The sequence below is a fragment of the Cricetulus griseus genome, chromosome 6 (assembly GCF_003668045.3).
Source record: "Cricetulus griseus strain 17A/GY chromosome 6, alternate assembly CriGri-PICRH-1.0, whole genome shotgun sequence".
NCBI lineage: Eukaryota > Metazoa > Chordata > Mammalia > Rodentia > Cricetidae > Cricetulus > Cricetulus griseus.
Window position 1 is genome coordinate 104977701 of NC_048599.1, and position 17558 is coordinate 104995258.

The 17558-nt window shown below is 42.3% G+C and overlaps 1 protein-coding gene across 1 annotated transcript in view; it reads right to left on the minus strand.

The window, feature by feature from the left end:
• The window catches only part of Myo3b (myosin IIIB), a 338238-nt gene that overhangs the window by 228110 nt on the left and 92570 nt on the right, over positions 1-17558 (minus strand). Inside the window, exon 7 of the mRNA XM_035446507.1 lies at positions 16115-16180. Within this exon, the coding sequence (XP_035302398.1) occupies positions 16115-16180 (66 nt within the window). The remainder of the gene's footprint in view (positions 1-16114; positions 16181-17558) is intronic.

Below are 17558 nucleotides of genomic sequence, written 5' to 3' on the forward strand. Positions count from 1 at the left end.
ATGAGGTATAGCCCACAAACATACAGTTTAGCCATTTAAAATATACAATCCAAAGATCTTTAGTACGTTCATAGTTAAGTGGCCATTACTATAATCAATGTTTGACTTCATCAGTTCACAAAGAAACTCTGCTTTCATTCTCAGTCACTTCCCATTTCCCTCAATTGCCTCTATTCCAGGCAATTACTAGTTTACTTTCTGTCATCATGAATTTGCCAGATCTGAGCATTTCTATACTATGTGGGGCTGGCTTCTTCCACTTATTATAGTTTCAGGGTTCTTCCAAGTCACAGAATACATTAATATTCAATTCCTTTTGCCAAAAATAATCTTCCATTGTGTGATTGTGTCACGTTTTCTTCATTTATCAACTGATAGGCTTTGGGTTATTTCCACTTTTAAACAATTATAAACTAATGGTGTAAGAAATATTTGTTATTTGGTTGACTACTTGGTTGGCTTTTGAGACAGAGATCCCACTATGAAGCCTAGGCTGGCATCTAAATCACTATATAGCCCAGGCTAGCCTTCAGTTGTGATCCTTCTACCTCTGCCTCCCTATTACTGGGGACGAAGTCATGTAGCTACCATCTACAGCTTGTTAGAAATACCCCCTTATGTGGTTTGTATGTGGTTACATGTCTTCATTTCTCCTGGGAACATATGTAGGGGTGGAATTGCTGGATCGGATGATGATAACTTTCGAGTTATCTATTGGAAAAAACACCAGTCTGTGTTCCAAAGCAGTCCCTCCACTTTACCTTCTCCACAGTAGGGCACACAATTGATTTTTAATACTTTGTCTTCTTCCAGAAATAATGTAAGGACAAAATATGTGCTCAGATACACAAAGATACATGCAATAAGGCAACACAAAAATAATGTAAGCCAAAGGGGAAAATAATGAAGCAAAGGAGAAACTCAGTAAGAAAAATCTCAAATAAATGGCTTTATTGAGGATGGACACACATTCGACTCCTAGCTTCCTAGCAGACCATGTGAAAGGGGAAATGTCTGTTCCATGTGTCTTGTAATCTGTGATTTGCTAACAGCCCGGCTCCTTCCATGACTACAGTGCAGTGAACATTGGTAGTGAGACTGAAGAAAATATCTTCCTGCGAAGTGTGTAACGAGCCTGCCGTATAGTGAGTACAACAGCCTCCACTGGGCAAGGCCACATAGTTCATAAGGCTGTTTTCTACAACACTCTCCAATCCTGGAGCATGCTTGGAACCATCCAGTAGAAATATTCTCCTGGGTGGCCAATTCAGAGCTCCCTGATCTTAATCTGGGGTTAACTCTACTAGGGAGTGGGTGAGCCTTTCCAGGCTGTAGAGTGAAATGCTCAGCCACTAGCATCCATGGAGTCAAGGAAAGGCAGATGCCAAGACTTATCCTGATCTGTGCAAAGGCCAAAAGGAAGATTCCAGAAAGAGTTTAACCCATATGTAGAATGCAGCTCAAACAAGTCCCAAAAGAGAGAGCTGGGGCTGCTGGTGGTGGTGGGGTGTGTGTGTGGGGGAACTAGAGCATAACACACCGCAAAGTGGTTAGAAAACAGTATGACAAATGCAGCCACCAGAAGCTCCAGCCAGCATCTCAGAATGCAATGCATAGTGGGGGCAGGGAGCTTGGTAAAGAGCAATAATGGCCCGCAGCTGTGCTGGTCCTGGTGGCACCACACCCACACTCTCTGCTCCTCTTTTAATGCATGCTCTTTTGGTTACTATGGACATGGACTAAACACTTCTCTGGCAGGTTGCCAACTCCATGGCTCTTGTGGATGGTATAAACATCCAAGATGGTATAAACTGGGGGAAATGAACCAGCCTGGTTTCCCTAATAGCCTAACTGCTACTGAAAACCCCGTGTGTGTGGGGGTGTGTGTGGGTGTGTGGGTGTGTGGGGGGGTCTTGTCAGATAATAGGTAGTTGCCAATGTCTTATGCAAATTAGCATCTTGCACAGCTATTGGCTGCCTTGCTTAGTGGTCCTGAGGATGCAGACCACCACCACAGTGGCCGTCACCTGCTAGCCCAACTTCCGAGCCAAACCCTTTTAAAGGACAATAAATTATAAGACCCCACTGATTCCTGTTGCTGCTCTTTGGAGAAATGCTTCTTCCTCTGGACGCTGCCACCCACAGCAGCCAGGAAGCACTTCTGTGAACTCTTGCAACAGAAAAGAAGTACCCCCACCCCCACCTGCTGGGATGTCAATTCAGCGCCTTGTGTGAGCATCACATTTTTGCAAGAGAAAATATTTCTTTCTTTTTTTAGGCAAGGGACTGAATAAAGACACCACACTGGCTGCCAGGGGAGTCTGGGGAGTCCTTAGCCCTCCTCCATTAGCAGAACAGCTCCATCCATTACTTCAAAGCCTCATCAGAGACCCTAATCCTTTCTGAAAGGAACTCTCTGGCAGCCAAGCCTTTAATTTGCTGAATAATAGGCCCACTGATTAACCCTCACAAGGCAAATCACAGATACTGCAGGCAGCAGTGTTCCCAGGGGGCTGAGAGAACCAAAGGGGCTGCTGGAATAGATTTTTTCATCCCCCCTGTTGGGGAACTACCCCTGCAAGGGTTGCTCAGTGAGCTTTCTGGTCTTCTCTCTCATTTGCCCAATTTTTGGTCCCTATAGATTATATTGACTCTCTTTACCGGTACTGTAGTACAGTCTGAGTTTTAAGTCATGTGTCTTGATGCCAAGCATGAACAGGTGATATGGAATGATTATGTCACCAAACATAACTGAAATTAGTGATGATAAAAGCTCTCTTTAGACCAACTACCTGAGCCCCTCTGCTCTAGGCAGACTGCTGTGTTCAGAAGGGCAGAAATGGAATAGACTCTACAGTGTAAGAAATGGAAGATCGTTTCTAATTCAACAAGCGATGTCTAGTGTGGGACATGCTGGTGGCTTTTTCTGTGGACTCCTGCAGTTGGAGGTAGACAACGATGCTCTTTGTTGCCAAGGACAGGTAACAGGTAAGCTGGACCAATGGCTCCCCACTGGTGTGCACCAATAAATCACATCCATATTAGCCTTCCACTAGTCCCATCAGATAATGAGATGAATGATTGGACAGATGACACAGTGGTCAGTTATCACATGGAAGATATAAATTCTATTGTGGCAAGGACGTTTATCTCTGTATCGATTTGGCTTTCCAAGAAAGGATCATAAATTACTCCCTTCCATAACTGTATGATAAATACTGTAATAACAGAATGCCACCAATTCCCGTTTTCCCAATAAATTCCCATATGGTTTCAGTTAGAGAAGAACCATGCACAGGGCTTTTTTTCCTGCTTCCTTTTTTTCATTTTATCTTACTAAAGGCTTTATTATTAGACTGCTTTTGGGTTTCCAACAAGTTGGAAAGGAAGACACGGGGATTTCCTCTCGCTCTCTGCTCCCATTCACTTCTAACCTCATTGACACCATCCCTGACAAGAGTTGGACTTTATTACAATTGATAAACCTGAGTGGAGACATCGTAATTACCTAAAGCCCATAGTTTGCCTTAGAGCTCATTCCTGGTATCATGCATTTTACTGCTGGACAAATTTAAGACAATTATTTACTACATGGTGCAGTTGTAGAATTTCAGGGGGTCTTTTGCTTTATAAGCAGTGTATTAAGGAGACTTTCATACATTTCAGGAACTGCTTAAATTCTGATATCCAGATTTTAGCTTGTGAACATGGATGACTCTGGACATACAGTCAGAAAGCTGTTCATTATAATTTGCTATACTCCCTGCATAAAATTATAGTTACTTTGGCACCTAAGTCAAATGGCTTAAAGGAAGACTGTAACACCTTCCTAGATTATACATGCAAATTACTTCTTTGTGTCCAGGTCTCTTCACTCACTTAATCTCTAAATTTCCCAGCTCTGAAAAGCACTGCTCATGCTCCAAAGAGGGGAAAATACAAGCAGAACCGGTTAACATACTGCATATGCATACAATACACACACACTCACAAGCATACACATATATTGTGTGTGTGCAGGCACAGGCACACACACACACACACACACACACACACACACACACACATACATACACACCCCTTAGGATGGCACAGGCAGGAATGCACTTCTATGAGTAATGCCCTTAATGAGCAAGCCGCTCTTAGGATACATGTTTTTTTCTCTTCTTCCTTTTTGCTTTTTTTTTTCAGACAGGGTTTTTCTGTATAGCTCTGGCTATCCTGAACTCACTCTGTAGACCAGACTGACCTTGAACTCACCGAATTCTGCTTGCCTCTGTCGCCCAAGTGCTGGGATTAAAGGCGTGCACCACCACTGCCCAGCATAGTAAGTTTCTTTAGAAAGGTATTTGAGTTATGCCACTCTCAAGTAATGGTAGAAATTTAGAACTTAGAACGCAGAAGCATCACAGAGTATCCCCTCAATACAAGCAACTAGACAGACCAATGCTCCTTTACATTTTCTTTCTTTTCTAATTATTAGTTTAATCCAAAGTTTTGATTCTATAGCCAACAATGGAGTTAACACATACACTTGGCATTTCAGCCATATACACTGCTGAATCTTAGGAGGGATCTTGTCATTAGGGGGAACTTCTCAAAGTTGTTTTTACAGGCTACTTTAAATCCATCTTGTGCACAGAACTCATTATACATACAGGGCAAAGTCATTTTATATATGTGTTTATTCTTCACTTAGCTTGCAAAACTCTGACTATCAAAACGAAAACAATAGCATGTCACAGGTATAGTATGATTCTAGGCCTTCACTCACTTACTTCTGCATGTAAAATGTCAGCAGTGGGTTACTCAGAGGCTGGACACAGAGCACCCCCCAGACATAAAGAGTGTCACTCTCATCTGCTACTCCATTATAATGGTGCCATCCTTCCTGATTTGGATCAACGTCCCCCAGTTCCTCCAGCCCCATTTCGTCAGCCTCTTTTATCTCCTCTTAGGACAGAGTTCTTCCAGCAAAGAGACGTTTTATTTTGTTGTTTGGTTGGTTGGTTTCTGTTTTGTTGTGAGTGAGGAAACTGTTTTCAAGTAGTTTGCCTTAAAACTCAATGATGAAGCATCTCTTTTCATGTAGTCCATGATAAATAGTCAATCCTTCATTTAGCATTTGATAGAATGGCTCCACACTTGACAATATGAGCCAGGTGAGAGGTGATGACCATGGTTTAGTTGTCATCGGTTTGTACATAATGGAAAGCAAAAAAAGAAACCAGCTGACGTCCACCCGGGGCCTCCACACATGTACAGCACGAGCATGTCCACAGGCACACACACCGAATACTTTTAAAGGGTTAATGTTAGATACATATACACACTCTAGCATCTTAATCCCCAGGAAAGATATTGGAGCACCACAGAGACTTGGGTTTGCACCTCATCTCTGTTCAGATGCAGCTGTGAGGCCTACAGCCCATCACTTACTTAGCTGCCAAGAAGCTCAGCTTCCCTTGTAAGTAGTCACCCACCTTTTAACAGCAGTTAGGATCCAGTGAAATCACACAGGCAAAGTGCATTCCACTTGGCCAGACACATAGTACCTGACAGTCATCTGTAAGTGAAGTTTATTATAGGGCCTGACGTGTGGTTAGAGCAGTTGCAGTGTGAGACCCTGGGTTCAATCTTTGGCACCATGGGAAGAAAGCTGATTTAAAAAATTATTATTTGTACCTCTTCAAACTTATCTAACAATTTCTATTCTAGTCCTCATGCATCTTTTAGGATTTACTAAATGTAAGCAAATTTGGTTTTCTTTGGCTTACTTTAGCTTGCTATGTTTTTCTGTTTGTTTGTTTTTCCATGAAGGATTTTCAAATAGCAGAAAAATTTGGTCATAATTAAAAAGGAATATAGCCCAGCAGTCATGGTGCATGCCTTTAATTCCAGCACTCGGGAGGCAGCCACAGGTGAATCTCTGAATTTGAGCCCAGTTTAGTCTACAAAGAGTTCTAGGGCAGCCAGGGCTATTACACAGAGAAATTATGTCTCAAAAACAAAATAAAACAAAAACAAAAACATAAAAAACAAAAATGAAATGTAAACTCTATGACCACAAAGATTGAGCAACAATAAGCCCATAGCAGCAGTTAAGTGACATTAGTCCATGCCTGAATTGCTAGGGACCATGGTAATTTATGAGATCCTTCTCAACACAGCTTGATGGTGATCTCTTGGTCAGTACTGGGTTCCAGTGATGTCAGCTTGCCGTATCTCCCTAGATAATGTGTTCCTCTTAGGCAGGCTTTTGTAACCAAGACATCTTAATGCTCAGCTCTCTATTGAGGTTCACAGTTCATTGACAGTTATAGAAATCCTCTGCTTTCACTTGAGACAGAGTATTTAACATAGGCTTTAATAGTGGATATGTATTTAAACAAAAAAGAAAAGGAAAGGAAGAGACGAAATGAGGGAAGAAAGAGGAAGATTCACTATAGTTTTGTGAGACAGGACTAACCCCTGACATTCACTCCTTGTGGAAGGTGGGTGAACGTTGCTATCCTTGCTTGGAATATCAAATCACTTACAGTTTTATAACTATGTAGTCATAGGCTGTATTAATTGCCCGGAGCTTCTATAAGAAGTATCACAAACTGGGTGACTTCAACAGCAGACATTTATTGTCTCATGGCCCTCTATCCTAGCTTCTGATAGCCCCTCAGTATGAGACAGCCTGAGTCCAGGCTGCATATGTGTTGCCTCTCTGTCTGCTTCTGTGATGGTTTGGATAAGAAGAGCCCACACAGGATCATAGATTTGAATGCTTGATCACCAGAAAGTGTCACTATTTGAAAGGCTTAAGAGGTGTGGCCTTGGAGGAATTCTGTCACTGGGTTGTGGGTTTTCAGAAATGCATGCCAAGCCCAGAGTCTCTCTTTTCCTGCTGCCTGCAGATCTGATGTAGGATTCTCAATTTTTCCATCATCATGTCTGCCTCCATGCCACTATGCTCCCTGCCATGACGACAATGGACTAAATCTCTGAAACTGTATGTCAGCCCCAATTAAATACTTTCTTTTAGAAGAGTTGCCATGGTCTTTGTGTCTCTTCACAGAACAGAACACTGACCAAGACATATAAGTCCTATTATTCCAGAATACGACGACTAACACAACACCTAAAATCTCTCTATTTTATATAGATACCTACTACGATGGGTTAGGACCCTGTCTCAGTATGCCTTCATCTTAGCTAATTTCATCTGCAAAGGACTGTTTCCATATAAAATCACATCTGAGATACTGAGGGTTAAACCATGTTCATTTTGAGGGACAACATTCAAACCGCAGCCTGAGTGACAAAAGCCAGTCTTAGAAGCACTACTCACCCGGTCATGGTCATTTAAGCATCCGTACTTTCCTAAAGGCAGAATTCCTGTTATTTCATTAAAATATCTATTTTAAATACAATTATTTTTAATTCAATAAATACCCTTTCAATCCCAAATCAACTCATGTTGGTCATGATGGCATACATCTGCAATCCTAGAATTTAGAAGGCTGAGGCAGGAGGAACTTGATTTCCAGGCAACCTGTGCTATGTAACAAGACCTGTCTCAATAGCAACAATAATAAAAAAAATTCCAGCTATGATTCTCCTCTCTCATTAACCCAGTATGGTAGCTAAGTGTCATGCATTTGATAATCTAAGGAAATTCTGAAATCAAACACTAAGAAGGTAATAGAAAACATAAGATAGAATGTAGATAGTGTGTATATAATGTTACTGTTGTAAATTATAAATCCACAAAAGCCACATACACACAGCCTTTTCTTCCAGCCAAAGGGCCATGTCTGCTATTTTTATACCATCTAAAAGTCACCAGCAGGCTGGAAAAATGTAGGATCGGTCACATGGGCCTACATTTCCTTTTCTAATTACAGCTCTAACCGATCCAGAGCCAGCTTTCTTTCTGACCCTCCTCCCCCAGCCTGTGGAAGCACCACTGTGGAAGGGGCCTTGGGAACAGCACCAGCTAGGAAGAGAGGAGAAAGGAGACAGCTGGCTGCTATGTGGACACATGTCACAGCTGTTGGGAAGAACCCCAGGAGGGACAACCACACAGCCACTCCACTATCCCTACTAGTGGTCCATTATTTTCCATCTCCTGCAGACAAGCCAGGGTGGGATTATGACAACAACCCCTTCTCAACTCCAGACCCTCTTCTGTTATGACACACCTGGTGGATCCCACCCATTCTCCTTCCAGATTCTTAATGACTGTTAGAATACTGAGCCTTAACATTTGTTGGCTGTTGTCAGGCTCTCTGGAATCATGAATCCTCCCTACCCAAGGCTTGATACAAATAGCTGTCTCTTTATGCGCTCATCCTTTTATTTAGGGACAACGGTCATGATCTGGGCCCACTGTTGCCCAACCTAGTTACCAGTGACCATTTCTTATCTTTCTTTGCAATAAGATGTGTCCATATGTTATACTCACAGCAATATTGATGCAAAACTTCAAGAAAGTTACAATATCCATCATGTAATCTAAATTAGATACTTCTTGGAAGTATAATCTTGAAACTCATAACTTAATTCTTCTCATGATATGGGAGAGGGGGGAATCCCAATTTTTCAAAATTAGGAAACAGTCGTTTCATTTATAAATCTGCAGATCAATACACATGAAGAGGACAAAGAGTTTATTAGGTTTTAATTTAGAGTATTCCAACCTTTTCCATGAGTTTTTACTAATCCACTAATTCCCTGTAGTTCAAGAGATGCTAATTAATTCAAGAAGCCACAATTGCTAATCATTGGCTAAATAAATCCAAAATGGAGAGTGTGTCACTGGAGATACTGCTGCTCATTTTAATTAAGATTACCAACGTGTGAAGTAATGTAAATAAAGGTTACAGTGGACTCACTCTGTTCCTGGAGGGATTAACTATTTGTTCCTGGGATTCTAGCATGATGTAAAAACCTGAGAATTCTGTGCACTTATTGTGTATAGTTTGCTAATGTTATAAAGCCAGGTAGAGTTAAGGAGTTTGAAATGCAGAGTGGAGAAAGACGAGCGCTGATAACTGTTGGCTTGAGAAAAACTCAGGTGGAGGAGACAGTCAGCCAACAGGCAGACCTGCAGAGGAAGCAAGAGCTGTAAATCCAGGTAACAGTCTTTAAGGGCCAAAGAAGTTTAAACGCCCTTTCCCAGGTTAGTGACAACATTCTAATAGTATTTGGGGCAGCTGCTTGTATCTATCTGAAGGTGACTGGAAAAATGCCCCATATTTTGTGGCTGGCTGGCAGGGCTAGGCGTGGTGCTCAGTTAAGAAGAGAGACAGTCTTGCATGCTAGCCATTCACTGGGGGACCAGAAACACTCCCCAAAACATAGGAACTGTCTAGACGTTGAGGAGGACCCTTCTGAGTTTCCCTATTAAAAACTATCAGCTGATAGGTGTCCTGCAATACACCTGAAGAGAGGAAGGTTACAGTGAGAGGTTAAAGAGACTCTGTGGACAGATATACCCTGCTGAGTTCCCCCATTTGCTCAGCTGTACTTTGCCATTCTTCATGAAACCAAGGAATCCCCAGGTTCCCTGGATCTTTAGATCTTCATTTCTGAAAGTCACGTGACGTTTACATTAAAGACATTCATCAGGCAAGTGTCAGCCTTACATCTTGGAGTGAGTGAGGAAGAGACAATGCTTTTATTCCCTGTGTTGCCAGAGCAGCCACCCCAAACCGCAGTTTATGGGGGTGATCACATAGCAGCATCACTGGGCTGAGCAGCCAGGATTCTCTTGGTGAATTCACCCTTAACAAAAGCAAATCCATCTTCATTGTCTCACTAATCAGCTCAGAGCCATTGATGTCCTGAAACTAACTCCTAATACAAACCTCACAAGTTTGAGAAACAAAATGAAAGAGCATGGCTCACGAAGACCTTTCGGCAAGGAAAGTAGTTTTTATTACCTAGACCAAAGGCCTTAAATTAGGTTGAACTTACAGGGAAAGGAGGCATCCCCGGGGACCAAGGTGAAGTTAGCAGATGAAAATTATTGTTATCTTATCAAAAGGCTATTCTGCAGGGAGCCTCTTAACGCAGCAGAAGTCCGGCAGGTACTTGAACCAGATAGACTTGTTATGCAAATAGCTTTAGCCATAGGGGAAAGGGCTGATAATGAGATCGCTGCAAAGCCAGCCTTGTATTATAGCGGTGACAAAAAAAAAAAAAAAAAAAAAAAAAAAAAAAAAAAAAAAAATTCAGGCAGGGTCCCAGCATATGGATAAAGAGCAGTGCAGAATTTCTGTGAGTACCGTGTTTAATTTATCATGACTAAGCTGTCAGGAGGCATGCTTTGACAAATGTGTAACTAACTCATATGAATGAGCCAATTATCACTAACAACCAAGGTTCAGAACCAACCAGGGCAATGGGGGCTTCCTTTTTTCTCTTTGTGACTCAAAGACAGGTTTCCTAATAGGATTTTAGGCCTTAAAAAAGTTTTATTTATTTATTTATTTATTTATTTATTTATTTATTTTTCTCCTCCACTGTCGCCAAATAAGGAGGATGGAAACAAACCTGAAAAACACTAACCCATGTGTATTCTGCTATAGGCAGCAGCCAGGTGCTCAGTAGGTGATCAGTAGATGTCTTCCAGGTCCTCTGGTGAGCAGTGCCGGTGACTCTTATGGTTTACATATAAAGTGTTCCCCATGGGCTCCTGTATTCTAATGCTTTGTCTGTAGCCAATGGCACTTTGTGGGGAGGCTGTGGAGCCTTTAGAAGGTGGGGCCTGGTTGGAGGGACTGGGCCACAGGTATGTGGACTTCAAGGCTTTTAGCCTGCCCCACCTCCAGCTGAGCGTTATCTGCCTTTTGATGAGAACCTTGTAAGGAGAAACAGCTGCAAGTTCCTACCACATATGGAGCTCTTTCCCAGGTGTTTGCCTCCATGATGGACTAGATCCCCAAAACAATGAGCCCAAATAGACTTTTCTTCCTTTTTTCTTCCTTTAAGTTGCTTCTAGCAGGTATTTTTTAAAAGAATTTATTTATTTATTATGTATACAACATTCTGCTTCCATATGTATCTGCACACCAGAAGAGGGCACCAGGTCTCATTGTAGATGGTTGTGAGCCACCATGTGGTTGCTGGGAATTGAACTCAGGACCTTTGGAAGAGCAGCCAGTGCTCTTAACCTCTGAGCCATCTCTCCAGCCCCTAGCAGGTATTTTATTACAGCAATAAGAAAGTAACTAACACATTAAGATCCTCAATGATGAATCCACTTTCGTGTAGAGGTCACATGGCAATAGGGTATTAAAAGATATTAAAGCTGTGACTCAGTGGTTAAGAGTAATGGCTGTTCTTCCAGAGGTCCTGAGTTCAATTTCAAGAACCTATGTGGTAGCTCACAACCATCACAACTTCTGTAGTCCTATGGGATCTGTAGTCCTATGGGATCTGGTTCCCTCTTCTGATGTGAGGACAAAACATCCATATACATAAATACACAAATAAGTAAATGAGAGAGGTGGGGGAGTTAAGTCAGGCAGTGGTGGCTGGTGGCACACGCCTTTAATCCTAGCACTCAGGAGTAGAGGCAGGCGGATCTGAGTTCAAAGCCAGCCTGGTCTACAGAGTGAGTTCCAGGACAGCCAGGGCTACACAGAGAGACCCTGTCTCAAAATACAACAAAAGAAAACAAAAATAAAGAGATATTTCTAGTCATGCTAAAGAGATGGCTCAGAGGATAAGGATGCATACAGCTCTTGCAGAGGACCAGAGTTTAGCTACCAGCACCTACATCTGGCAGCTCACAAATGCCTGTAACTCCAGCTCCAGGGGATCTGATACCCTCTTCTGGCCTCCAAGGGCACCTACACTCACGTGCACAAAGCATACACATATAATAAAAAATAAAACCTTTTTAAAAAAGATATTTATAATCTTGTTTATTTTTAGAGAGAATCTAGGCTTGTTCTATAAAGAGAACTGAATCAATGATCTACATGATTCTGCTTTAAAACAATTTTACTAAAACTCTCAGATACTGTCTTTCCCAACTAGTACCTCTAAATATATAAAGCTTATAGTTGAAAGGTATTAATTCCCCATTCATTTTTCTCAGTACAAGACAGTAAGCATAAAAGCAAACCAAAGCTCTCTAAATAGACATTTCAAATGCAAAGTGTGTCATTGTTTACAGTTAACTGCCTATTTGAATAAGTCTAATGAAATCATGTTTGGCCATCGTATATTTGGCAGCTGAGTAATGGCAGTCTAGAAGACTCATCCTCATCTACAAAATCATAGGATGGAAATAGGGATGTAGCACAGTTGGTGAGTGTACTTGCCTAGCACGTCCTGCACTCACATAAACCAGGCATGGTAGTACGTGCCTGTAATCCCAGCACTCAATAGATAGAGGCAGAAGGATCAGAAATTCAATCCCAACACTAGCTGTATATGAAGTCTGAGGTAGGTGAGACAGGTGACAAGTTTATCTGTTTTATTTCTGTTGCTAAGCAATATAGGGGAGACAGGGCTTATTTTAGCTAACAGTTCCAGGAGATAGTCCATCACTGTGGGAAATTCATGGCAGCAGGAGCTTAAGTCAGGTAGTAACATCCTATCCACAACCAAGAGCAGAGAGAAAATGATGGGGGAGGTCCTTCTGTGTATATGATTGTCTTATTAGTTGATAAATAAAGTACTGTTGGCCAATAGGAAAACAAGATAGGTGAGACTAGGAGTCAAGAAGGATTCTGGGAAAGGTAGGAGAAAGCACAGAGTCACCATGTGAGCCTGGGAAAACAAGATGCTTACTACTGGCATCCAATAAGATAAGTCTTATAAAATATATAGATTTATGATAATTAAGACTGAGCTAACAGATGAGAAATCCTAGTCATTGGCCAAGCAGCATTTGTACCTAATATAAGTCTCTGTATGTTACTTGGGACCATAACATGTCGGTGGGCGGAACTTGGGCGGCCTGGCAGAAAGCACCCACATGGTAGCAGGGCTCAGATGGCTTGGCAGAAAGACTTATTGTTACAAGAAAATGGACACATTGCTTGCTCATTTGTGCTCACTTTGATTTCTCCACTCTGACACAGTTCAGGACTCCCTGCCTAGGGAATGGTACTATACACAGTGGGCTAAGTCTTCCCACATTGATAACTTGATTGAGGCAGTCCCCCACAGGCCAATCAAATGCTGACAATCCCTCATTGAGACTATCTTCCCATAAGACTCTAGGTTATGTAAAATTGACAGTCAAAGATAACTATCATGCTACCCCAAGATGTGAAATGTAATGGTCACTCTTCAATGTCCATATCTCTTAAAAATGAGTGTAGAAGGAGAATCCATGGTTGAAGAATCTATGATGCTATGAGGAAAATAGCATTGGAGGTGTGTGATCAAGAAAGAACGGGACCACATGTAGTATTTTCACTAATGATAAAATAAGACAATTCATTAAAGAAAGAGACAATTGCTGTGCCCAGTGGCCAGGCCTATAATGCCAGCTACTTGGGAAGTGGAGATGGGAGAATCACAAGTTCAAGCCCTGCCTAGGTTTCAGAGTGAGTTCCAGCCAGCCTGGGAATGTAATGACTGCTATAGCTCATGAGTAGCGAACTTTCCTAGAATACCTGAGCTCTTAGGTTTAATCTTCAATAACCAAAGACATAGAGAAGCAGAGAGAGGAAGGTGTGTGTGTGTGTGTGTGTGTGTGTGTGTGTGTGTGTGTGTGTGTGTGTGTGTGTGTGTGACATATTTCCATATCTCAAATCAACGATAAAGCACGTAATCACCCAGTTTTCGTTTGCCTTCCTGGCTCATTAGACCCTGTCAGGGTTCTCCTCTCCATGTTTTCATTAAGATGTACTTTTTTTTTCTTTGTTCCTGGTACATGTATTCTCAAAGGCATTGTTTTCTGTGTTTGTACCATCCCCACCTCTATTCCCACCCCTCCCCAGCCTTTCCAGTGTTCCCGAACTTTCAAGGTCTTAGGTAACTTGGGATGAATACTTCTGGAAATATCAAAGTTGGAAAACATGATCAGATTGGAATGGGCATCTCATGGATTTGTCAGAAGGAAACAAAGAAGATATTCTACAAGTTTTCACTTGCCATCAGTTGTGTACCTTACCCTTAAATCCACAGAAGCTGTACTTTGTTGATTTAAGAATACAACCATACTCTTAAGAAAAGCACACTTAAGGAGAACTTGTCAGTCAAATCACATCTTTGTGGCACAGTGGAATGGGAAGGTATATCTGTGAATATGTAATGGAGTTCTCAAGGCCAGCTTCAGAGAAGGCTGGTCAAGGTTATCTGGGAAGCAATGGAATGAAGAAATTCCTTAAGTGCAGAGAGATCTCTCTCTCTCTGAGTGTGGGATGCTCTAAAACATGGCTACAAGCCATTGGAGTGTCTTTGGCTCTTCACTTCCCTCCACCTCCTCCTGTGGCTACCAGCTTTCAAGAAGTGGTCCTTTCTAGGCTCCCATGTGAGTGCTGTCCACCTAGCAAGTGTTGGTAGCCAGTCACTCTGACTTGTGGCAGTCCCCATGCATTTTGCTGTTAGGGCAAAAATGATGAAGCTGGGATGAGAAGCAAGGACATGCCCTCCAGCCTTGGCTCTGTACCTCACCCTCCAACACTACCTCTCTGGTTAGCAGTCTCTGAGTTTTACCTTGACACTGAACTTCACAGTCACCTTCCAACACCATGTCTCTTGGTAGTGCTCTCTGAGTTGTCCCCCTATTCTTCTGTCCTGAGGGATATGGCGCAGGTCCAAGAGGGATTAGATAAACAAACAATTTTCGGGGCCCTGAGCTTTGTTGCATTTGAAATGGAAATGAAATACAAACTCAAGCTCGCATACAAACTCTCCTTTGGGGTCAAACATGTTTAGAATTCTAAATTTGATCAAATTTTAGACAGCTAAACTGGCACATTTGCTACACATTATGTAAGAAGGCAGAATGATCTGGGACAGGACACTATCATCAAATAGGAATATATCTGCATTGAAACACATGAATATTCACACTAAGAAAGATAATGTCTATAAATAGCCCCTCATCAGTTCAGGGCACACATTGCCCCCGCATCAGTTCACATAAGATCAAGTTTTGCTGCTGGATGACTCAACTACAAAATAACTTCTATTTTCGGGTTTTTTTTTTTTTTGGATTTAGGGATTGTGGATGAAGATTGTAGATCTAGACAGATATTAAGGAGGATGACCCTGTTTGGATTGTGGAAGATAAGACTGCACATAGGCATAAATGAGAAAAAAGTGTGTGCTTTCCTCTCCTGTTTATCAGCACCATTAGTCATTTATTTTCTCCTCCCATAGTCTCGAAAGCTCTTGAATGGAATATCAGGTGCTGGGACATCTATTCCCAGATCTAGTATTTGGTGGTGGCTTCTAACGATTGGTTCTCACTCTATTAATAGCTGAGTCTTCACTTGGGGCTTTGGACCCCCCCCTTAAACTGAATGAACATCTTCCATGCATTGTGGCCCTCTCCCTGAACCAGGCCCCAAACCCATGATCTCAGCACCAACTCACTCTTTGGTCTCTCTATTGGTTCATTGTCTTAGTCTTCTCAGTAAGTATAGCATGATGGCCTACTTCCCACCAGGGGCCTCACTATTCCCCAAGGTTTTCCTTAAGCCAATACCTTGTATTGATGCCTTATCTTATCTTGATGCCTCATCTAGATGCCTTAGTCCAAATATCCTACTTTGCCCTGCCCCCATCATCTTGGAAACTGAAGCCTGAGACCTGTTTCGAAAATCCTAAAGCACAGCGCAATGCCCCTGTAAAGACCGCAATTGTCTGTGTCTCTCTGCTCCCAGAGTAGACATCATTATAGATGTGCATCTTCTACAGAGTAGGTTTGTAGATACGTGTGCTAATGTGGACTGATAACAGTTTAATCAGCTGGAATCTCTTATTCTTCAGATTCTGTGGGAGCTCCTTAACCCATTACTACGGCAACCCCTGGGTTACAACATACTAGCCAGCCCAGCTAAGACCGTGCACATTCCACTGCTTGGGTTTCAGGAATCATGGGTCAAGACCTTGCTATCTTGTGGTTCACAGAGGAAGAAACACTCACTGTGAAATGAAGTGGTTAAATTCCTCACACCATTCTTCTGGGTGCAGCAAAGTGGGTGGAGGATTTCTGAAAAACAAAAGCAATGCTTTTCATTAAAATAAATTAAGGTTCAGTAAAGGGCAAAGTATCAATTAGTGTTTGTTGATGCCCTTCTAAGCAGCTGGGGGGAAAAACTGTTCTGCTCCTTCTCAGGTGGGAGTCATTCACTTATGGAATCATTCACTTGTGGAAAGTCACATAGAGCCAGCTCCTCCTCCTGTGGTCACTCATTTTCCCAGATTGAAGGAGACTTTTTCCAGACCTCAGCACTAGTGAGAGGCACAAAGAGCAGGGGGGCATTCTTCAAGAGCAGACAGACATTCTCTCTAATGAGCAGCCAAACACGCAAACCATTGTATCCAAGAGCAGAGGATTATGGGTACTGTAAGAAAGCTATAAGCATAATGCTAGGGGGCTGTAGAGAAATAGACTTTTAATTATGCAGGGTTTTCAGATCATTATGGTGCCATTTGAATTAATTATATGACGCATCTAAAGCAGACTCATGATTGCATCAGTCACAGTTTAACTGTTTCCTATGTGCCAACCTCTGCAGTAGACAGAGGAGAAGTTGAAAGCCTCAGAACAGTGCCCCAGCTTCTAAGACGGTCCCAGAGAGAGGCCTGATTACAGGAGGTCCATGAGAAGAGACAATAAGAGGGCAGTTCTTAGGTAAGCAGCTCACTAGACCATGCCCTGTAGAGAAAGTAGCAAAGGAGAAAAGTTGGAGACTTGAGTTTATCTGCTAGGCCCTCAGAGAGATTCATCTATAAAACAGAGGCTCGGGGTTGTCTCAGTGGGTAAGGGTGCACTGTGCAAGCAAGAGGACCTGTTTTTGAGCCCCTAGTGCCCACAGAAAGACGAGACCTGACTACACATGCCTATAACCCCAGCATTGGAAGGGAGGAGATGGAGTCAGGCACAACCTGGGAACTACCTGAGCAGTCAGCCTAGCTAAAATGGTGAACTTCGGGTTCAGTGAAAGACCTTGTCTCAGAAAACAAAGTGGAAGACAATAGAGGAAAACACCAGACATCTTTCTTTGATGTGTACATGAGTGTGCATGGGCACATGCAAATCCCCCTCTCTTGGACACACACACACACACACACACACACACACACACACACACACACAGAAAGAGAGAGAGAGAGACGTGCACAAACACACAAACCAGAAGTGAACTTACCTTACTCATTTCCATTAATGGAAATAAGGACTGCTGAGCAAACTGAGTTCAGTAAATAAAGAACATTTCCACACACCCAAGTCATGACTATAGATTTTAAGCCCACTATATCTAATCTTTGTTTCTGCTTGAGTACTACCTGCTTCCTAAAGCAGAGTACTGCTCAGCTTCAAATGACAGGAACGGAAGGCTATAAGAACAACTAGACATTAAAAA